The 20764-nt window shown below is 61.6% G+C and overlaps 3 protein-coding genes across 8 annotated transcripts; 2 read left to right on the forward strand and 1 right to left on the reverse strand.

Annotated features, from left to right (window-relative positions):
- Nucleotides 1-6410: 6410 nt before the first annotated feature.
- Nucleotides 6411-13318, reverse strand: LOC149861392 (uncharacterized). Of its 3 annotated transcripts, none has more exons than XM_090055597.1 (12): nucleotides 13203-13318; nucleotides 10050-11006; nucleotides 9844-9963; nucleotides 9506-9624; nucleotides 8884-8942; nucleotides 8679-8812; nucleotides 8496-8555; nucleotides 8064-8235; nucleotides 7649-7822; nucleotides 7197-7459; nucleotides 6905-6996; nucleotides 6411-6813 (listed from the first exon to the last, which is right to left on the reverse strand). In XM_090055597.1, exons 1-12 carry the CDS (start codon nucleotides 13204-13206, stop codon nucleotides 6778-6780), a joined length of 2190 nt encoding a protein of 729 aa, XP_089911723.1. In that variant the 5' UTR covers nucleotides 13207-13318; the 3' UTR covers nucleotides 6411-6777. The 3 variants fall into 3 exon arrangements, with proteins under 3 accessions (XP_089911723.1, XP_089911724.1, XP_089911722.1); XM_090055598.1 differs by having other exon boundaries at nucleotides 13151-13280; XM_090055596.1 differs by lacking the exon at nucleotides 13203-13318 and adding an exon at nucleotides 11416-11561.
- Nucleotides 12334-20684, forward strand: ACHE (acetylcholinesterase (Yt blood group)). 4 transcript variants are annotated; one of them, XM_090055589.1, is made up of 7 exons: nucleotides 12334-12355; nucleotides 14657-15534; nucleotides 16261-16916; nucleotides 17350-17516; nucleotides 18207-19831; nucleotides 19909-20012; nucleotides 20202-20684. In XM_090055589.1, the coding sequence occupies exons 2-5, from the start codon at nucleotides 14674-14676 to the stop codon at nucleotides 18326-18328; spliced, it is 1806 nt and encodes a 601-aa protein (XP_089911715.1). In that variant the 5' UTR covers nucleotides 12334-12355; nucleotides 14657-14673; the 3' UTR covers nucleotides 18329-19831; nucleotides 19909-20012; nucleotides 20202-20684. The 4 variants fall into 4 exon arrangements, with proteins under 4 accessions (XP_089911715.1, XP_089911716.1, XP_089911717.1 ...); XM_090055590.1 differs by lacking the exon at nucleotides 12334-12355 and adding an exon at nucleotides 12558-12753; XM_090055591.1 differs by lacking the exon at nucleotides 12334-12355 and adding an exon at nucleotides 12769-13412.
- Nucleotides 19670-20503, forward strand: LOC149861394 (vitelline membrane outer layer protein 1 homolog). Its single transcript, XM_090053755.1, has 3 exons — nucleotides 19670-19831; nucleotides 19909-20008; nucleotides 20202-20503. Exons 1-3 carry the CDS (start codon nucleotides 19670-19672, stop codon nucleotides 20501-20503), a joined length of 564 nt encoding a protein of 187 aa, XP_089909881.1.
- Nucleotides 20685-20764: the final 80 nt, after the last annotated feature.

Here is a 20764-nt window from a genome sequence, read left to right on the forward strand (position 1 = left end):
GAATAAGAAACCCAGGCACCTTTAGACATGGGGAGACCCAGACACCTACAGATACATGACACAGACTGGAAGGGACTCGCCGGGGGGGGCTGAATTTAAGACAACCCTCCACCAATTAGATCCCAAAGATGGGAAAGGATTCGAACACAGAAAGTATACAGTCCCACTAAGGGAAACACTTTGCTGGACTTGGTGTTAGCTACAGGGGACTACCTGGTGGGGAAACTGCAGGTACAAGGTAACCTAGAGGATAGTGACCATTGATTGATTTAATTCACTATCTAATGAAGACTAACCAGCAGGGCTGAAGTGCTAGACTTCAGAAAGGCTAACTTCAGCATGCTCAGGAGATGAGTTAGCGAGTCACTGATGATCAGAGGCATTGGTGAGATGGAGGTCCAAGAAGGGTGGTCGTTCCTCAAGGAAGCGATCCTTCCTCAAGGGAGAGATCCTACAGGCGCAGAAGGAGACAATCCCATTGTGCCTAAAAGGGGCCAATAAACCCTCTTGGATGAACAGGGGAGACCAGGAAAGCCTAAGGGCAAAGAAAGAGGTATACAGGTTGTGGAAACAGGGGTAGCTAGCTCCCAAGGAGCAGTATATCTCCCTGGCTAGAACTTGCAGGGAATCAGTTAGGAAAGCCAAAGTAGGCTTAGAACTTAGGCTGGCAACAAAAATTAAGGACAACAAAAAGGCCTTCTTCAGATATATAGGGAGCAAAAGGAAGGCACAGGGTAGCATAGGACCCCTACAGGACAAACTGTAGGGCAATTGGTGACAGAGACCGGGGACAAGGCTGAACTCTTCAATGAGTTCTTTGCATCTGTAATCTGTAGGCACAGACCAAAACACATCTCCCAGTTGGACTGTAGATAGATTTCATAGATTTCATGGACAATTGGGCTGGAAGGGACCCCAGAGGATCACCGAGTTCAGCCCCCTGACCCAGGGGCAGGCAGTCAGCTGGGGTCATAGGATCCCAGCAAGATAAGCATCCAAATGTGTTTTGAAGGCGTTCAAAGTGCGCGCTTGAACCGCCTCTGGTGGCAGTCTATTCCAGACCTCGGGGGCCCGGACAGTGAAGAAGTTCTTTCTTATGTCCAGCCTGAACCAGTCACAGTGGAGTTTGTGACCATTCAATCTTGTCATCCCTCGGGGGGCTCTGGTGAACAGTCGTTCCCCCAGATCCTGATGAGCACCGCTGATAAACTTACAGGTGGCCACCAGATCACCCCTGAGCCTGCGTTTTTCCAGGCTGTATAGCCCCATTTCTCTCAGCCTATCATCATAAGGTCTGTTTTCCTGACCTCTGATCACGTGCGTGGCTCTCCTCTGGACTCTCTCAAGCTTCTCCACATCCTTTTTGAATTGTGGAGCCCAAAACTGGATGCAGTACTCCAGCTGTGGCCTCACCAAGGCCTAGTACAAGGGGAGAATGACGTCCCAGGATCTGCTTCAGAAGCATCTATGGATGCAAGCCATCGTTTTGGTCACTTTACTAGCTGCAGCATCACACTGAAGGTTCATGTTCATCTTGTGGTCAACCATGACCCCCAAGTCATAGATTTCATAGACATTAGGGCTGGAAGGGACCTCAGGAGATCATCGAGTCCAGCCCCCTGCCCAAAGGGCAGGAAGTCAGCTGGGGTCATAGGATCCCAGCAAGATAAGCATCCAATTTACTCTTGAAGGTGTTCAGTGTAGGTGCTTGAACCACCTCCGCTGGCAGACTGTTCCAGACCTTGGGGGCTCGGACAGTAAAGAAATTCTTCCTTATGTCCAGCCTGAAACGGTCTTGCAGGAGTTTGTGACCATTCGACCTCGTCATCCCTTGGGGCGCTCTGGTGAACAAACGTTCCCCCAGATCCTGGTGGTCACCCCTGATAAACTTATAGGTGGCCATCAGATCACCCCTGAGTCTGTGCTTTTCCAGGCTAAAGAGTCCCGTGGCTCTCAGCCTGTCATCGTAAGATCTGTTTTCCTGACCTCTGATCATGCGCATGGCTCTCCTCTGGACTCTCTCAAGCTTCTCCACATCCTTTTTGAATTGTGGAGCCCAAAACTGGACGCAGTACTCCAGCTGCGGCCTCACCAAGGCCAAGTACAAGGGGAGAATGACGTCCCGGGATTTGCTCGAGAAGCATCTATGGATGCACGCCAGCATTTTGGTCGCTTTACTAGCCACAGCATCGCATTGCAGGCTCATGTTCATCTTGTGGTCAATGATGACCCCCAAGTCTTTTTCTTCTGTGGTGCTAACCAACGTAGCACTGCTGAGCCTATAAGGGTGCTGCAGGTTTTTCCTCCCAAGGTGGAGAACCTTGCATTTTTCGGTGTTAAACACCATCAGGTTCTCGTCTGCCCATTTGCTGAGCTTGTCCAGGTCAGCCTGGATCACCCGCCTATCTTCTGGCGTGGATGCTTTGCCCCAAAGTTTGGTGTCATCGGCGAACTTGGCCAGTCCACTCCTAACTCCAATGCCCACATCATTAATGAAGATGTTGAACAGTATGGGTCCCAGGACAGAGCCTTGACGGACCCCACTGGTTACAGGGCACCATGATGAGTGACTGCCATCAATCACAACCCCCTGGGTCCGACCACGAAGCCAATTTCCCAGCCAGCGGATCGTGGTGGAGCCAAGGCCACAACTGGGCAGTTTGGCCAAGAGGTGATCATGGGATACCAGATCAAAAGCTTTTTTGAAGTCAAGATATATGACATCAATCTCTTCTCCCTTGTCCAGGTGATAGGTCACCTGGTCATAGAAGGAAATGAGATTGGTCAAACAAGACCTACCCGCAACAAACCTGTGCTGGCTATCCCTTAGGATGTTAGCCTGGGCCAGTCCATCAAGGATGGCCTCCTTAATAAACTTTTCTAAGATCTTCCCCAGGATAGAAGTCAGGCTAATGGGCCTGTAGTTAGCCAGATCCACTCTCCTCCCTTTCTTGAAGATCGGCACCACATTGGCCTTCTTCCAGTCTTCGGGCACTACACCAGAGCGCCAGGAGTTTTCAAAGATCCGTGCCAGGGGCTGGGCTATGACGCTCGCCAGCTCCTTGAGTACCCTGGGGTGCAGGTTGTCAGGGCCAGCTGACTTGAAGGTATCCAGCTTCTCAAGGTGTTCCTTCACGAGGTCAGCATTGATGGAGGGTAGTCCCTTTCATCTGTAGTGCTAACCAGCATAGCACTACCAAGCCTATAACCATGGCGCTGGTTTTTCCTCCCAAGGTGAAGAACCTTACATTTTTTGGTGTTGAACACCGTCAGGTTCTCGTCTGCCCATTTCATAAGTCTGTCCAGATCCACCCGGATCACCCTCTTATCCTCAGGTGTGGATGCTTTACCCCAGAATTTAGTGTCATCAGTGAACCTGGCTAATCCACTTCTGACACCAATGTCCACATCATTGATGAAGATGTTAAACAGCATAGGCCCTAGGACAGAGCCTTGTGGGACCCCACTGGTCACAGTGCACCAAGACACAGGACGGACACCAGCCCATCAACTATTAGCACAGATTTAGTAAAGGGACACTTGGAGGGGCTGGATGTGTTCAAATCTGTGGGCCCAGATGATCTTCGTCCAAGGGTGCTGAAGGAATTGGCCAGTGTCATAGCAGAATGACTAGCATGGCTGTTTGAGCACTCATGGTGCTCCGGTCAGGTCCCAGAAGACTGAAAAGGGTCAGTGTGCTCCCTATTTTCAAGAAGGAGAGGAGGGAGGAACCAGGAAACTATAGGCCAGTTAGTCTTACCTCTATCCTTGGGAAAACTCTGGAGAAAGTCGTATACAATACCCCCAACTATAACACACACCCTAACAGCAGAGGTCTGGGTTCCTTGGGGCCTAGCTCAACCCACCCATTCCAGGGCTGTGCAGCCTAGTAGGTGAAGCCATGAGCGCCCAGCCCTAATCTGGTGCGGCCATCCCACGGGCCCAGAACCTGGCAGTGGAGCCAGAGGAGCAGCAATGGCACAAATGGCAGTGGTTCCCAGAGCTGTGGTGATTAACACCCCCGTGCTCCCCTCCGCAGACATCCAGCCCTTCTCTCACATAGATAGCACGTATGGGAGCCCTCTGAAAAGCCAGGTGCAGATGACACAGAAAATAGTGTGCACCAATGAAGTTTCTCCAGCTAAAGTAGAAGCAGGATTGTATGTGTTACGGGCCCAGCGCTTTATGACTCAGTTTACAAGCCAAGCAAAACCATATATAATAACTGCAATACTCATTCCATTGTTATCTGAATATATTACAGTCAACCCCCTCCACACTAAATGAGGGCAAGAACTAGCCCTAAACTACCAGTTTATTGATCCTGCAGTCCTTAGAGTCCAAGACTTATGTCTGATTCAATCCCAAAAGGCTGGGCAGTGCCTCCAAGGTTGTCCCCATTTCTCCTTCCTATGCCTGGGGTCATAGACCCACCCCTGAGTTCAGCCCTGGAGCTTGGCCCTAAACTAGGCCACAGGGCTGTGAAAGGAGGGAGCCATGGCCAGGAAGAGCAGCGAGGCAGCGGTGGTGGAGAAGGAAGGGTAGCTTCATCATGGCTGTTAGCCAGGGGAGAGGGTCTTAAGGACTGAAGCGATTAGCAGGAATTCAGTAGATGCCAACCAGCCATGATGACAACTGGGCAGAAACATCACTGGTTTAAAGCTTAGGGAAAGCATGAATCAAAAGGGGGTGCAAATTTACCCCTGGGGTCCACCCCAAGCTTCCCCCAGCTGGTTTTCTCTGAGGGTGTTATATATGGGGTAAATATGGCACATCCTTTAGGATCAGAGAAGTACCTGGGTGCCAGGCAGCAGTCACCAAGGCAGTTTCCATTTCCAACTCCATTGCTCTGTGGGCTCTGTGGGTTTTGGGAGACAGGCCAGGGCCTCGGGGACCCTCCTATGGCTAGCCATGGGATCCTCCATGAGCCCTCACTGTTGCCCTGTGCCCTGTATCACCCCAGGGCCATGCACAATTGCTTCATAGCCCACCAAAAGGGGAAAGCAAAAGCCAGGTGCCTGGAGCCTAATGAGGGGGTCCGGAGCCTAATGAAGGGGGTCCAGTGCCTAACCAAGAGAAGCGTGGAGTCTAATGAGGAGGTCAGAAGCCTAATGAAGGGGAACGGATCCTAACAACAGGATCTCGGCTCTAACGAAGGGAAGCAGAATCTACAAGGGGATCTGGGCACTAACAAGGGGGAAGGGAGTCTAACAAGGGGGTATGGACTCTAGCAAGCGGGAAGGGAGCTGCACTCACCGGCCAACACAGCCAAAAGGATGAGGATGAGGGGGGCCCCGCGCTGGGCTGGGCTCCAGGGCCCGGGCCCTGTCTGCCTGCACATCCTGGTCTGTCCGTCCGTCCCGGCTGGGCACGGAGTGAGTGGTACATGGGAGATGAGCCCGGAGCCCTGGCACAGGCCCAGGCCCAGGCCCAGCCTTTGCCGGTGGGGCTGGGGGGAGAGGAGGGTGCGGCCCCTTCCTCAATGGGTACATGAGGTCATGGAAGACAGCAGCACCCGTCACCGCCCAGCCTGGCCCCAGGGAAGACTCAGGGCACATACACCCACCTCACCCGGCTGGGATGGAGAGGGAGAGAAATAGGTGTGCGTAGGGTTGGACAGACAGATAGATAGATACATAGATAGATAGATGTATGGGTAGGTGGGCGGGTGGGTAGGTAGGTAGATATGCAGGCTGGGAGGTGGCAGCTGGCACGGGCCCCAGGAGCTGATGTCACTCATGGCCACAGGGATGTTACATGTGGTTGTTCCTGGCCCAGGCACTCCCCAGAGCCAGCCACAACCAGTGCCCTCAGGGCAGAGCACAGGTTATTCCCAGCACCTGGGAAAACCTGGGGACCTCAGCATGGGGCAGGGGAGGACTCTCGTATCCCCCCAGCAATTCCCCCAACCTGCCCCTGGAGCCAGGACAGGAAGGGGTCATTTGCAAAGGACTCTGGGGTGGAACACGGAGGCCACCAGGGTGGGCATGTAGCACTGCACACGCATGTGAACATGGTGCCATCCCCCCCAGCAAGGATGAACCCCAGGCCCGGCACTGATGGCACAGATGTTCTTTATTGCTCAATGAGCCCCAAAACCCCCAAATTCACCCCAAAATAGCCCCTGCAGGGAGAAAACGGGAGGGGTGCAGGCTGCTGGGGGCAGGGCAAATTCCCCCCCCACCCCCACCCTCACCCTCTCCCCAAGGGCAGCAAGAACCGAGGCTGGCCCCACACCACCCAGCCACGCCCGGATGCCTGGGTTCATTGAAAGCCACCACACCCCTGTTTACCCAGGGACAGGGCGAAACTCAAACAGGCCCTGGCAGAAACTGGGGCAAAAGCCAGCCCTCCCCACCCCCCACACCCCCAGCTGTGCAAACAGGCCCCACCCTGCCAGTGCCCCTCACTCCCAACCTGCAGCCCTCTGCCCTGCCAGGCCTGCTGGTGCCCCTCCCTCCTGACCTGCAGCCCCCTACTAGTGCCTCTCACTCCCAACCGGTGGGAAAGATGCTGTTACGCACACATACGCACACACATACACACACACAAAGGCCCAAGAGGCCAGTGACTATGGGGGGGGTGTGGAGAGAGCAGCAGGATCCAGCCCCACCCAGTCCTGGGGAAAAGAGGGTGTCTCCAGAGGCCTGCATGGTGCCCCTCATAGTCCTGACATCATCTCTGCTTCCCCCACGCCATGGTGGGGAGGGTCCTGCTGCCGTTGTGGGGGTCTGGGGCCCCCTCTACTCAAGAGACTCTGGAGCGGGGTGGGGGGGATCACATCTTGGTCACGTGGGGTCGGGCAATGCTGGTCTGAAAGAGCAGAGAGAAATGGAGTGGGTGCTGCCCCACCAGCTCCACCATTGCCCCTCACACCCAACCCGCAACCCCCACCCCCACTTACCTGCGCAGAGGGGTTCACCTTGTCCAGCGCGGGGTGGAAGCCGTCAACATAGGTATCAGTGCTGTGGCTGCTCCCGGACCCCACCAGAGACCCTGTGGAGGAGGTGATACTGAGTCTCCAACTCAAACTAGTAGCATATGCCCCCCACAGCCCACCCCTGGCTCCCGCCCCACGCCTTCCTTCTCTTCTGACTCAGTGTTCCCTGCTGCAGTCCACACCCATTGTGGGCACAGACCAGCTTGGAACTGGCTCCTGCAGCTGCGCCTGGGGTCGCTGGGTTGGGGACAGTTACCGTGGGGGCTGGAGGCCTCAGGGTTGGGGGAATAGAAGCCGCGGTGCCCGGCGTTCCACTCCCACTCGTGGTGTGGCCACCACGCGCCCTTCCTCCCGCGGCTGCTGTCATCCTCCTCCTCCTCATTGTGCTGTGGCCACCAGGAGCCCTTTTTCCCATGGCCTTCTTCCTCAGCTTCAGAGTGCTGCGGCGACCACATGCCCTTCTTCCCAAGGCCTTCCTCTTTGTCCTCTGCTTCCTCCTCCATCAGGGCCTTGCTGAGGCTACAGGGGGCAACAGGGGCAAGTCAGGGCCCAGGACACCTGGGTTCTCCCCCCACCAGCCCGACGGCGCCCCTCACTCCCGAACCACAGCCCCCCTGTGAAACCCTGTTGTCCCTCACTCCCGACCTGCAACCCCTGCCCCCCAAGCCTTGCCGGTGCCCGTCACTCCCAACCCTCAGGCCCTGGTACCTGCGTTTCTCCTGGCGGTCCCCAGGTGGGCAGCAGCAGAGGCAAAGCAGCAGGAGCAGCAGGAGGAGCAAGAGGATGAGGAGGCCCAGGGCCACCCCCACGGCCACCCCCACCTTGCTGACCCCCTGGTCACAGTGGCTGCCCGTAAACCAGAACCAGTCTGAGTGCTCGCAGCTGTGGGGAGAAGGGGGCACAGTTGGGGGGGGCCAGATGCCTGTGTCCCCTGGGAGGGGACTAGGGGGTAGTGGTTAGGGCAGCAGGGGCTGGGGATCCGGACACCTGGGTTCCCTAGGCACTGTGGAGCTGGGGGGGAGAGCAGGGGGGACTCAGGCCTGGATGCCTGGGTCCCCTGGAAGGGGAAGTGGGGGGGAGTGGCTGGGGTAAAGGGGCCAGCTGCCTGGTTCCCGCAGCTCACTAGCAGGTGGGCCCCTCAGGGTGGATGTAGCAGTAGCCGTGGGGGTGGCAGGTGAAGTGCTCCGGGTGCCGCCAGCTGCAGTTGGAGACGCACATCACACCCCCGGCGACCCACATGGCCTCAAAGAACGGCTGGAACTGGCTTGGGGCCACTGCTGGGTTCATGCAGACCCCTGGGAGGGCAGGAGGGGGGGGCATCAGACCCAGGGGGGTCCCCCCAGCCCTGCCAGTGCCCCTCATTCCTGACCCGCAGCACCTGCCATCCCAGCCCTGCTTCCAATCTGCAGCCCCTCCCCAGCCCTGCCAATGCCCCTCACTCCAAAGCCGCAGCGCCTGCCCCCCCAGCCCTGCTCCCAACCTGCAGCCCCCCCCAGCCCTGCTGGTGCCCCTCACTCCTAACCCGCAGCCCCAGCCCCTGTGCCAGGAGTCTCACCAGCCAGTGTGAGAGGCAGGGCAGTGACACGGGTGGCATTGCGTCTGAAGCAGAGCCGTTCTGTCAGGGAAGGAGATGAGGCCATGAGTCCCACGTGCCCCCTCCACCCACACACCCCAAGAGATGGAGCCTGGGGGAACAGGCTCCAGCCAGACGGGGGTTGAGGGGAGAGGGGGGTCTCACCACGCTCATCAGAAGTGCAGCCATGGTCCCGCAGCACGGCATTGACATTGGCCTGGGCCAGGGCATAGGCATCATCGTAGACACCACCATCCACCTCCACCAGCACCTCATGGGTGGCCACGATGCTGCCATTCCTTGGGGGGGAGCAGAGTCAGCCTGGAGCCACAGGGACCCCCCAGCCACGACCCCCCTCACTCCCCCTCACCTGAGCTCCAGGAGACGGAGGCCTTGGTAGCCAGGCACCACCTTGTACAGCAGCCCCATCTGCAAGGTAGCAGCCATGAGCCCCCAGCCAGACACATGGATGCAGGGGACATGGATACGTGGATGTGCCAAGACATGGCTGCACATGTGCATACACACACGTGCATGGATGCATACGGTCACACATACCCAGGTGCATGGGTGCACCAAGACACAGGAATACATGTACATAGATACATGCAGGCCCAAATACATGCTGCATGGATGCGCATACACTGAGTCACAAGTGCATGCACATACAAGTGTGAATGGATACCCCAGTGCATGGGGGCATATATCCACTGGTGCACAAGTACATGGGTACACAGACACACTAATGCACGTGTGCATGGATACAGCGATACACGGGTGCATGGATGAACCAATGCACATGTGTGAAGATACAGGGGTGCACAGAGGCCTGGATACCCAGGTTCACGGATGCACCGATGCAGGGATACAGGGGTGCACAAATACATGTGCGCACAGACACATGCATGCACAAGATACACGCATGCACAGACGCACGTGTGCCAGGAGCCACGGACCCACACGTCTCTGGACTCTGCTGCCCCCCCCATCACCTGCTGCTTGAAGTGGGTCTGGAAATGCTGGTATGCGGTGGAGCTGGGTTTGTCCATGAAGGGCTGGAAGGTCATGTTCACCACGGTCACTGTGACCTTGATGGCAGCCACAACTGTGCCTGGGGGGAGGCGGGGGCAGAGGTTGAGGCTCCATCCACCCAGAGACACCCCCTGTCCCTTGGTGGCAGCCCAGGCTGGGGGCAAGGATGCCTGGGTTCCCTCTCTCCAGGCTGCAGGGGCCTGAGGTCCTGCCCCCAACACTCATAGCCAAAGGGGCAGGGGGCTGTGGGTCAGGAGTGTGGGGTACCAATGACATCGGGAACCCCTGTGATACTCACTGACATTAATGTTGTTGATGACGACCTCACAGACCTGCCCCGTCAGGCCAGGGGGGCACTGGCACACACTGGCCACAAGTGTCCCCCCGTTCTGGCAGGCCAGGCCGGGTGCCGAGGGGGCTGCAGGGACAAGCATAAGGAGGTCAGGGGAGGGCCGGGGCCAGGGGTCCTGGCTGCAGCCAGCCGGGATGAGGAGGGAAACTCACCCATGGACATGGCTGTGGGGACCGCGGGCAATGGCGTCGAGCGTGGGGCTGAGGGGCCGAATGAGCCCGTGGCCAAGCTGGGGGTCACTATGGGAAATGCTGTGGATGACACACGTGTCTCTGGCGTGATCATCTCTGTGGACGTGGACTCCCACGGGGCCGTGGGAGGCATGCGGGTCCCTGTCATGGTCAGGGATTCCCACGGGGCTGCAGATGACACACGGGTTTCCGGTGTGGTTGCCTCCATGGAGATGGGCTCCCATGGGCTGGTGGATGAGCCAAGTGTCTCTGGTGTGGATGTCTCCATGGACAACCCATGTGCCTCTAAAGTGGACATCTCCATGGACGATGAGTGTGACTCTGGTGTGGACATCGTATGCGTCTCTGGCGTCTCCATAGGTGACATACGCGTCTCTGACATGGACATCTCCATGGTTGACACGGATGTCTCCATTGTCGTCAGCTCCATGGATGCCACGTGCATCTCCAGTGTGGAGACCTCCATGAATGCCGTGTATGTCTCTGGCATGGACACCTCCGTGGATGCCATGTACTTCTCTGGCGTGGACACCTCCGCAGATGCTGCATACGTCTCCAGCGTGGACACCTCTGAGGATGCCACATACATCTCCGGAGTGGACATCTCCATGGATGCCGCATGCGTCTCTGGCGTGGACACCTCCGTGGATGTTGTGTGCATCTCCCGTCTGGACACCTCTGTGTGCTGGGTGCTGATGCGCCGAGTGCAGGGGGTGGTTGTGGTGATGGTGCGCAGGCAGGTTGCTGCCTGGATCAGGCTCGTCCGCTCTGTCACACCCCCAAACCCCCTGGGCTCCATGGGCAGGGCTATCACCTGCCGCCGCGTGACCTGAGGAACCCGCGAGGGGTTGGTGGCTCCTGTGACCTTGGCCATAGCTATGGTTGTGGCTGCAGGGGCCATAGCTCTGGCTTCGGGTCCTGGGGGGAAAGAAGAGGTCAGTGGGCTCGGGGTGGGGCAGAGGGGTATCAAGGGGCAGGGGGATGAGGGGGGAAAGGGTGTCCTGGACACCTGGGTTGTGTGTGTGTGTGGAGGGGCTGGATGTGTTCAAATCTCTGTGTGTGTGTGTGTGTGTGTGTGTGTGTCCGTCCCAGACACCTGGGTCCTGTGCCCATGTGTGTGTCCCAGATGTCTGGGTCCCCTTCAGCCATCTCCCTGGGCAGCAAGGGACTCACTGCACATGGGAAGCCAGGACCCTTGGAGCTGGAGGGACACACAACACCCCCTGAGACCATCCCAGCCCCATCAGACACTCCCAGCCTGGCAGAAGTGGGTATCTCACAGGTCCCCAGCCCAGAAACCCCCCCTTGTCTGGGGTCCCCCACTCACCAGGGATCAAGGCCAAGGCCAAGGCCAAGGCCAAGGCCAAGAGAGCGCCGGGGGAGCCCATAGTCGTGGGGGGGCCGCGGTGGTGGTTGTGGGTGGCAGGAGGGAGGGTGGCAGCTTTCATAGCCTGTGGGAGGGGCCAGGGCTGGACCTCAGGCTGATAAGGACCCCAGGGGCGGGGTTGGGGGCCCCTCTTGCCCCAGGGCAACGCCCAGCCCCTCCCCCTCAAGGTGCCCAGCTCTGACCCACCTCCCCCAGGCATCCAGGCCCCTGGCCCCCCTGCTCTCACCCTGGCCCCTTCCCCTATAAAGAATCCGGGCACCCCCCCACCCCAGCAAGGAGGGAAGGGGCCCTCAGGCCATGCAAATCCATGGGACAGGATCACACGAGAAGCCGTGTGCCCATGAGCCTGGGCTTGGCATGCACATGCATGTGCAAGGCCTCACACCTGCCTCCCCCCAGGCCCTGCAGGCAGTAGGGAGGCTCTCCCCTGCACAGACGTGTCACACTGTGTGAGGCCGCATGACCCCTCCCTGGGTGTTTGGGTTTGGGGTGGGGGCCAGATAACCCCCCTGACGTCACCTCACCCCAAAGCAAACACCGTCCCCACACACACGCAGGCACGCACACGTGCACACCCGGCGCGCCCAGGCCCCTGGGTTCTCCCGGGGGGGGGGCTGAGGGGGGGACGGAACCCTGGGTTTGAGGGGGGAGGGGGGATGCTGAGACTCGCTACGGGGTCACCATGGCAACAGGAAGGCATTCCCCGCCCCCCATCCCCGTGCTGCCATGACGACGCAGGAAACCCCTGCAGTGTTGCCATGGCAATCCCTGGACCCCACCCCCCGCAAGGATCCAGGGTGGGGTCAAGACACTGGGCGGTGCCTAGCTACGAACACGTCAGCCCACGTCAGCACAGACCAAGGACACGTCACGGCCACGGGTGGGGAGCTAAAAATAGCAACGCGGGGCAGGAGGGGAGGGGAGGGGAAGGGAGGGGCCCGGACTCCTGGGTTCTCTAGTGGGGGGGGCGCTAGACCTGGGGTTAAAGGTCAGGCTGGGGTCAAGGGGAGCAGAGGGTGGGGTGGGGGAGATCTGGCACGGGGCTGCTGAGAAATCCCGGGGGAACATGCCCCCCCAACGGACGCGGGTGGGGGCGTGGCTTGGCCCGTGGCCCCGCCCTGCGGCAGGGCCGGGACCGCAGCGGGGGAGGGAGTCACGTGACTCGCCCCTGCCTGCCCCGCTCGCCCCGCCGGGTCCCGGGGGGATTTAACCCTTGAGCGCCGGGCGCTGCGCAGACGCCCCCGGACGCGGCGCGACCAGACGGAGGCAGCGGCAGAGGCACGGGCCGGTACCGCCCCCGCGGGACCCCCGGGCCTATAGAGACCCCGTCCCCTGGAGGGACCACCCTACCCCTGCCGAGACCGCGGCCCCTATAGAAACCTTCTTAGCCTCTAGAGAGACCCTCCTAGCCCCTATAGAGAGCCCAGGCCGTTATAGAGCCCACCCACCCCCCAACCCCTATGGAAGCCATTCCAAGCCCTATAGACACCCTCGGCCCCTACAGAGATCCCCGCCCCATTGAGACCCCCGCGGGTTGTCTGTCTGCGTCTGTCCGCCCCTCCGGCCTGCGTGCATCTCCCCAGCCCTCCGCCTGCCTGTCCGTCATCCGCGCCCGTCATCCCTCCTCGGTACCGTCCATGCGTCTGTCTGTCCATCCATCCCGGGCACCCCTCACCTGCCTGCTTATCCACCCGTCTCCCTGTTCATCTGACCGTCCGGCCACGCACCCATGGATGCATCTGTCCCCGCCCGTGCACCTCCCCCGGCTGCGCGGGTCTGTCCGCGTTGTCAGCCCCCGGCGCCTTCCATAGACAGACAGATGGATGCGTGCTCTACCCAGCCGGACAGACTGAGGCACGGACAGACGGACGGACGGGCGATCTGGGGTGGAGGAATGGGTGCAGTGGTGTGTAGGGGCAGACCATCCCTCTAATTAGGTAGAGCAATTATCCACCTATCCACCCTCCTCCCCCACCGGCCATCTCCGCTGATGCTGTCTCATTCCCCCCCGCCCCCACCATCTCCCGTCCGGGGGGGTCCCAGCCGGGGGAGCCTGGGCTGGGGGAGGAGCGGGGAGGCTTGTAAACAAGCCGCTGGGTGGGGTGGGGTAGGGTGGGGCGGGGGGGCGCGGCCGCCTGGATTCTCGGGGAGGGGAGGGGAGGGGAGGGGGCTGGGGGGAGAGCAGGGGGCGCTGGGGGCCCAGACACCTCGGGTCTCTGGGAGGGGGCTGGGGGGAGAGCAGGGGGCGCTGGGGGCCCGGACACCTCGGGTCTCTGGGAGGGGGCTGGGGGGAGAGGACAGGCTGGGGGCCCGGACACGTGGGGTCTCCGGGTGCCTGGCGACGCGGGGCTGTTTGCAAACAGGCGGGTATTAAAAGGCATGACGTCATCGGGGGGGGTATTCCCGGTGGGAAGAGAGCGCCCCGCCCCAGCCTGCCCTGCCCTCACTCCCCCTCGACCCCAGGCGTCCCGGCCCCCAGCCCCACCCTCTCCGGGGTCTCCGGTTGCCGGGGGCGGGGGCGGGGGCCGGAAGCTTGGCGCGGACCCAGGCGATCGGGTGTCGGGGCAGGTGGTCTCTGTTCCGGCCGGGGGACAGGGGGCTCTGATGTACCCCCCGTTCTTAAAGGGGAACGCACCCCCAGCAGGCACGGCCAGGCGATGGGGCGGGACACGCACATGCAGGGAACGCAGGCGCCCCCCCGGCTATTTCGGGGTCGCTATTCCGGGCGCCGACAGCTGCGGCTCAGCTGTTCCCGGCCCGGCGGGTCCGACCCTGCCCAGAGACCCCCGGCCTCAGCGCCCCCGAGCGGCTGCCCCTCCCCGCTGCAGCCCGGATCCGCCCCCGCCCCTCCCCGCACACACACGGACCGAGGCTGCAGGTCGGGAGTGCGGGGCACCGGTGGGGCTGGGGCGAAGGGCTGCTGGTCGGGAGTGAGGGGCACCTGCAGGGCTGGGGGGCCAGTTTCTTCCCTCCCCCCCCCCATCCGGTCCAGACGGTTCCTTAGCGACACATCCAGAAGCTGCCGCCCCTCCCCCCCTCCCCCCCCGTCTCACCCCAGGGCCTCTCCCAGGCAAGAAGTAGCCAAGGGGGGAGTGGTCAGGGGGACATTTGTCTGCTCCTCTCTGCCCCCCCAGTAAGGCCTGGGCTGCACAGCCACGATAACCCTGGCATCTTCCCGTAGGACCTGCCGTCACCACCATGACCCCCATGGCTGGCACCTTCCTCCCCTTCCTCCTTCTCATCCTGCCAGCCACCCCCCAGGAACCCGAGGGGGCTACGGACGAGCTGGTGGTGCAGACACAGGCAGGGCCGGTGCGAGGGGTGCGCCTGCCTGCACTGTCCGGCCATGTCACCGCCTTCCTGGGCATCCCCTACGCCGAGCCCCCACTTGGCCCCTTGCGCTTCCGGCCCCCGCGCCCCCTCCGGCGGCCATGGCGTGGTATGCGGGACGCCAGCGCCTACCCCCAGGCCTGCTGGCAGTACGTGGACAAGCTGTACCCCGGCTTTCCTGGCCTGGAGATGTGGAACCCCAACCGGGAGCTAAGCGAGGACTGCCTGTACCTGAATGTCTGGGTGCCATCGCCACGGCCCCGCAACGCCTCGGTGCTGGTCTGGATCTATGGCGGCGGCTTCTACAGTGGCTCATCCTCGCTGGATGTCTACGATGGGCGGTATCTGGCACAGGTTGAGGGGCTGGTGCTGGTGTCCATGAACTACCGTGTGGGCGCCTTGGGCTTCCTGGCACTGCTGGGCAGCCCCGAGGCCCCAGGCAATGTAGGGCTGCTGGACCAGCGCTTGGCCCTACAGTGGGTACAATCTAACATTCGTGCCTTCGGTGGGGACCCCAACGCCATCACGCTCTTTGGGGAGAGTGCCGGAGCTGCCTCAGTGGGCATGCACCTGCTGTCACCAGGTAGCCGGGCCCTGTTCCACCGGGCCGTGCTGCAAAGTGGGGCCCCCAACGGGCCCTGGGCCACCATCAGCCCCGGGGAGAGCCGCCGGCGGGCACTGGAACTGGCGCGCCGTGTGGGGTGTCCAGCTGGGGGCAATGACTCTGAGGTAATGCACACCGTCTTGCATGGAAAAAGTCATCAAAATGGTCATCCAGCTACAAAAAAAGCCCAGAACAGCCCATGGGGTGTTCAGGAAGGGGGTCAGGGCTGGATGGGTAGGGCCACAGTGCCCCTTTGCGCCCCCATGGGCCATGGTGCATCCCCCTGAGGGCACAAACAGGAGGTCATCAGGGTAACGCTAATGAGGAGCTCCTTTCCAGCCTGCGTGGTATTGAAGGAAGGGGGCTTATGAATTGTGTGACAATTATTCACACATGTATCAGGTCTCCATTTATTGCACGATTCACCAGTCCATGGTGTGATAATTATTTTATAGCCGGTCTACATTTATGGTGCGATTCACCAGGTAATTGCATGATAAGTACTTTGCCTGCATGGGCAGTCTCTATTTATTGTGCGATTCGCTAGTTCATGGTGTGACAATTTGCCTAGGTCGCCTGTCTCCATTTATTGTGCAATTCACCAGTTAATTGTATGGTAATTACTTTGCATAGGTGGCCATTTATTGCATGCTTCTCTAGGCCCATTGCTTGTACCGTGCAGCCAGTCTCCACTTACTGCATGAGCTGCCACTTTGCAGCATGATAACGCTATCGCGCTTTTCATGCACAACTGGCTCTCACACCTCCCAGTTCCCGGCACGCTACTTCCCTCAGCGGGGTTGGGCCCCACTCTTGGCACAATGTCAGTAACGCCTGCCATCCTCTCGCAGGTAGTGGCCTGTCTCCGGTCCCGGTCACCCCAGGACCTCATCGACCAGGAGTGGGGGGTCCTGCCACAGCCCAGCGTCTTTCGCTTCCCCTTTGTGCCGGTGGTGGATGGGGATTTCCTGGCTGACAGCCCTGAGGTCCTGCTCAACGCAGGCAGCTTCACCGAGATGCCAGTGCTGGCCGGGGTGGTGCGCGATGAAGGCAGCTACTTCCTGATCTACGGGGCACCCGGGTTCAGCAAAGACAATGAGAGCCTCATCACCCGTGAAGAGTTCCTGGGGGGGGTGCGACTGGGGGTCCCACAGGCGGGGGAGCTGGCGGCCGAGGCGGTGGTGCTCCAGTACACAGACTGGCGGGACCCCGAGGACCCAGTGAAGAACCGGGAGGCGCTGGACGATGTGGTGGGCGACCACAACGTGGTGTGTCCTGTCACTCTGTTTGCGCAGCGGGCAGCTGAGCGGGGAGCCCCAGTCTTCGCCTACCTCTTTGACCACCGCGCGTCCACACTGGCCTGGCCAGCCTGGATGGGTGTCCCCCACGGCTATGAGATTGAGTTCGTCTTTGGGCTGCCCCTGCAGCCAGCGCTCAACTACACAGCGAGCGAGGCCGCTCTCAGCCATCGCATGATGCGCTACTGGGGGAACTTTGCCCGCACTGGGTAACAGTGGCCAGTGGGCAGGGGGGAGATGGATGGGTGGGTGGAGGAAAAGATGGAGAGATGGTGGGTGGGTGGGTGGATGGACAGAGAATAGACAAATGGGATGGATGAAGATGGGGAGGAATGAATAGACAATGGATGGATGATGGATGGATCAACAGATCCATGGATAGTTGGACAGATGTGTACATAGAGGTGGATGGGTGGATGGATAATATCTGGGATAGGCAGGTGTGTGGTTGAATCGATGGGTGGCATCTGGGATTGGTGGGTGGATGGATGGCATCTGGGATCGTTGCGGGGTGGGTGCATGGGTTGGTGGATGGCTGGATGGTACCTAGGATTAGTGGATGGGTAGGTGGAGGGACAGGCACAGAGAGAAGCAGGGGAAGGGAAAGCTGGGGGCTGCTGACACCTCCCCCCCACCCCACAGGGACCCCAACAATGCTTCGGGACAGGCCGGGCACTGGCCCCCCTACACGGCTGCCGGGCAGCGCTACGTGAGGCTCGACACGGGGCCCCTGGCCGTGGGGCAAGGCCTGCGCGCACAGCTCTGCGCCTTCTGGACCCGCTTCCTGCCCAAGCTGCTCAACGTCACCGGTGCGTGGGGGCTGCGGGGCGGGAGCGAGGGGCACCAGGGGAGGGGGGAGCTGTAGGTCAGGAGCGAGGGGCGGGGCAAAGCTTCCCCCCAACTTCCCCCTCCTCTGTTCTCCTCTCCAGCCTCCATCCCGGCATGCACCGCTGCCGCGGCGGCCCCCTCCTTCCCTCCCTCCTTCTCGCTCTGCGGCCGCTCAGACCCGGACCCTCGCGATCCGGGCAACGAGGGGTTAACTTGGGGGCGGGGGGAGGGGAGAGACCCATGCCCAGACCCCCTCGCACACGCACGGCACGCTCACAGCCAGGTATTGCACACGCGCTTCACGCTTGCTCAGAGGGCCCACGCGCGTGTACTACGTGCATGCCCCGCAGTCTTCGAACACGCGCTGCACATGCGCATAATGCTCGCCCGCCCCGCCCTTATTCCTTAGCAGCGGGCTGAGGGGCGGGGTCTCCCCGGGGGGCGGGGTGAGCGGGGGGATCGTCTCGGGGGCTAGAGAGGCTAAGGGTGATGGTCTCGCCCGTCCTCCAAGGAGAGCGGGGGGTGGCAAGAGGGGCGGGAGAGGCCCGCAAGGGTCACGGTCACACGTGTCATGCCGTGAGCGGGGGCGGGGAGGCAGGGGCGGGCCCACGTGTGGGTGGGGCTTAGAGGGGTGGGGGTGCTGCCACGCGTGACCCCGACCCCCCACGCAGACACGCTGGAGGAGGCCGAGCGCCAGTGGCGCGTGGAGTTTCACCGCTGGAGCAACTACATGCTGCGCTGGAAGAGCCAGTTCGAGCACTACAGCCGGCAGGAGCGCTGCGCCGAGCTGTGACGCCCCCACGCCCACCCATGACCCCCCGGCCCACGTGGGGTCATCCCCCAAACGCTATTCCCCCCCATATCAACTACGGGGAGGCTCCTACACCCCTGCCCGGATGCCCTAGACCCATCCGGGGGCGCCAGTGCCCACTCGTGACCCTCCGACAGCCAAGGTAGAACCCCCCCCCATTTCATCTGGGGATACCCCCAGCCCAACCCTCCTCCACCTGGCGGGAGGCCCCGGATCCTCCAGACCCATTCAGGAGCCCTCAATATCCACGCGTGATGCCCTACAACCTTGGTCTAAAATGCGGAACCCACCAGCCAGTGGGAGACGCCTGACACCCCCACACTGCCCTGGGACCCCTGTGTCCACGCGTGACTCTCCCCAGCACAGCGGGACCCTGGGTTACGTGGGGATCTCCAGCCCTGCCCCAACCCCGAGAAGCTCCGACACCTGCACCAGAGTCACCCCCAGATCCACGGACACCCCCCCATATCCACGCGTGACCCGGCCACTGCTTCCCCCCCTCTGTATATAGTATTTAAAGGACTTGTGATATATTAGGAGCTATAAATAGCCACAACCCCCCACGCGTGACCCCTTTAAATCCCCCCCTCGCATCCCCAGGGCTGCTGGTGCCCTTCATTGCCGACCTGCAGCCCCGGGGCCTCGTGTAAGGGCGGGGATTCTGTCCCTCTCCACCCCCAAACCCGGGTGGGCGCTCATCGCAGCCCCCTCCCCTCCTCTGCCCCACCCCCGCATGGCCCAGAGGTGACCGCCCTCCCCCGCGTGTGCGTGTGACCCACGGAGCTGCCAATAAAGGAATTAACCCCGAGACACGCGTGTCTGCGGGCCGGGAGTGAGGGGCACCGGCAGGGCTGGGGGCAAAGGGGTTAATGGCGGGGCACCCTGGCACCCCCCATCCCGTCGTGACCGCAACCGGCCTTGGACCCTGCTCCCGCCCCCCAGCGCCTTCCTGGAAACCAGGACACTGACCTGGCAACCACCCCCCAAATGTCCATGGCAACCTGACCCCCCATAACAACCACCTCTCGGTCTTCCCAGCAACCAGCGCCCTCGCAACCAATCCGGGGCGGGGGGTGTCCATAACTCCCGGACCCCTCCATTGCCCAGGTCTAGGTCCCCATGGCAACCTCCCCCTAGCAACCAGCTCTCCTTCCCATAGTAACCAGGAGAGGAGGTTTGGGAGGTCAATGCCCCGGTTGCCATGGGGATGGGGGTCACTGGCCCCGGGGGTGACTGGGCCAAGGGGCATGAGCCCTCCAAAGCCCCCCCCCCGCCCCTCAGCTATAACTGCCCCCTCCCAGCACAGGGAGGCATCTCCCAGCCATGCTGCCTCTGCTGCTGCTCCTGCTGGTGGGCCCCGGGGGCGCCTGGGGGGGCCGGGACCACATCAGCGTCCTGGCGGTGGAGAACGGGGGCCCGTGGGGGGACTGGGGGCACAAGGAGTTCTGCCCCCAGGGCACCTACGCCAAAGCCTTTGCTGTCAAGGTAGGGGGGTGCTGTGGGTCGGGAGTGAGGGGCACCAGCGAGTGCGGCGCATCTCACGCCACGGGGGGTCCCGGCAGGTGCAGCCCCACCAGGGCTGGAGCCACTTCGGCGACGACACGGGGCTTAACGGCGTCCGGTTGATCTGCACCGACGGCAGCAGCGTCCAGTCCAGCGAGGGCAAGTGAGTGCCCCCCCCGCCCCGCACAGGGCTCCGGTCCGGGAGTGAGGGGCACCGGCAGGGCTGGGGGGCAGGGGGCACCAGGAGAGGTAGGGGCTGCAGGTCGGGGGCGCCGGCAGGCGCGGACGCGGGCTGCGGGTCGGGATTGCGAGAGCCCATGCGTGTCTCTCTCCCCCCCCCCGCCCCCCGCAGGTGGGGCTTGTGGCACTCGCCCCGTGGCTGCGGGGGGGGGCGCTTTGGTGCAGTTTCGGCTCCGGGCCGAGGCCCCTCGCGGGCCCTTCCGCGACGACGAGGCGGCCACGGACGTGTCCATGCTCTGCTCCAACGGGAGGGAGATCGCGGGCGAGGGCGGCACGAGTGGGGAATGGGGCAACTGGAGCCAGCCCTGCGTCTTTGGGGCCGTGTGCGGGCTGCAGACACGCGTGGAGCTGCCGGGGGGGCCTGGCCAGGATGACACCGGCCTCAACGACCTGCACCTCTTCTGCTGCGACTGACCCACGCGAGACCACCCGCCATACCACCCTCACCGGCCCCAGCCCCACACGATATTGTCACCCACGAGAAATCTGCCCCACATCCCCACCAGTGCTCCTCGGTCCCGACCTACCCCCCCCTCCGGTGCCCCTCAGTCCCGACCTGCACCCCGATGCCCCCAAATGCATGCAAAGTTTCCCACGTCTGAGCCCCCGGGAGTTATTTGGGAGCGGGGCACGGAGCTGCTGGGGGCCCCGATCCGGGCGGGCCGGGAGGGGAGG

Source organism: Crocodylus siamensis, chromosome 6 (genome assembly GCF_052110815.1).
Source record: "Crocodylus siamensis isolate JL-2025a chromosome 6, ASM5211081v1, whole genome shotgun sequence".
NCBI lineage: Eukaryota > Metazoa > Chordata > Crocodylia > Crocodylidae > Crocodylus > Crocodylus siamensis.

Excerpts from the sequence above, each read along its gene's own strand:
- LOC149861392 (XM_090055596.1), bottom strand. The coding sequence starts at position 11,536 with ATGAAAGCTGCCACCCTCCCTCCTGCCACCCACAACCACCACCGCGGC. Across the intron at positions 8,943-9,505 it reads AGACCCACTTCAAGCAGCAG|ATGGGGCTGCTGTACAAGGT; the intron begins GTGATGGGGGGG and ends GCTACCTTGCAG. Across the intron at positions 8,556-8,678 it reads CTGCACTTCTGATGAGCGTG|AACGGCTCTGCTTCAGACGC; the intron begins GTGAGACCCCCC and ends CTTCCCTGACAG.
- LOC149861394 (XM_090053755.1), top strand. The coding sequence starts at position 19,670 with ATGCTGCCTCTGCTGCTGCTCCTGCTGGTGGGCCCCGGGGGCGCCTGG. Across the intron at positions 19,832-19,908 it reads CCAAAGCCTTTGCTGTCAAG|GTGCAGCCCCACCAGGGCTG; the intron begins GTAGGGGGGTGC and ends GGGTCCCGGCAG. Across the intron at positions 20,009-20,201 it reads CAGCGTCCAGTCCAGCGAGG|GTGGGGCTTGTGGCACTCGC; the intron begins GCAAGTGAGTGC and ends CGCCCCCCGCAG.
- ACHE (XM_090055588.1), top strand. The coding sequence starts at position 13,855 with ATGACGTCATCGGGGGGGGTATTCCCGGTGGGAAGAGAGCGCCCCGCC. Across the intron at positions 15,535-16,260 it reads CTGGGGGCAATGACTCTGAG|GTAGTGGCCTGTCTCCGGTC; the intron begins GTAATGCACACC and ends ATCCTCTCGCAG. Across the intron at positions 17,517-18,206 it reads CAAGCTGCTCAACGTCACCG|ACACGCTGGAGGAGGCCGAG; the intron begins GTGCGTGGGGGC and ends CCCCCCACGCAG.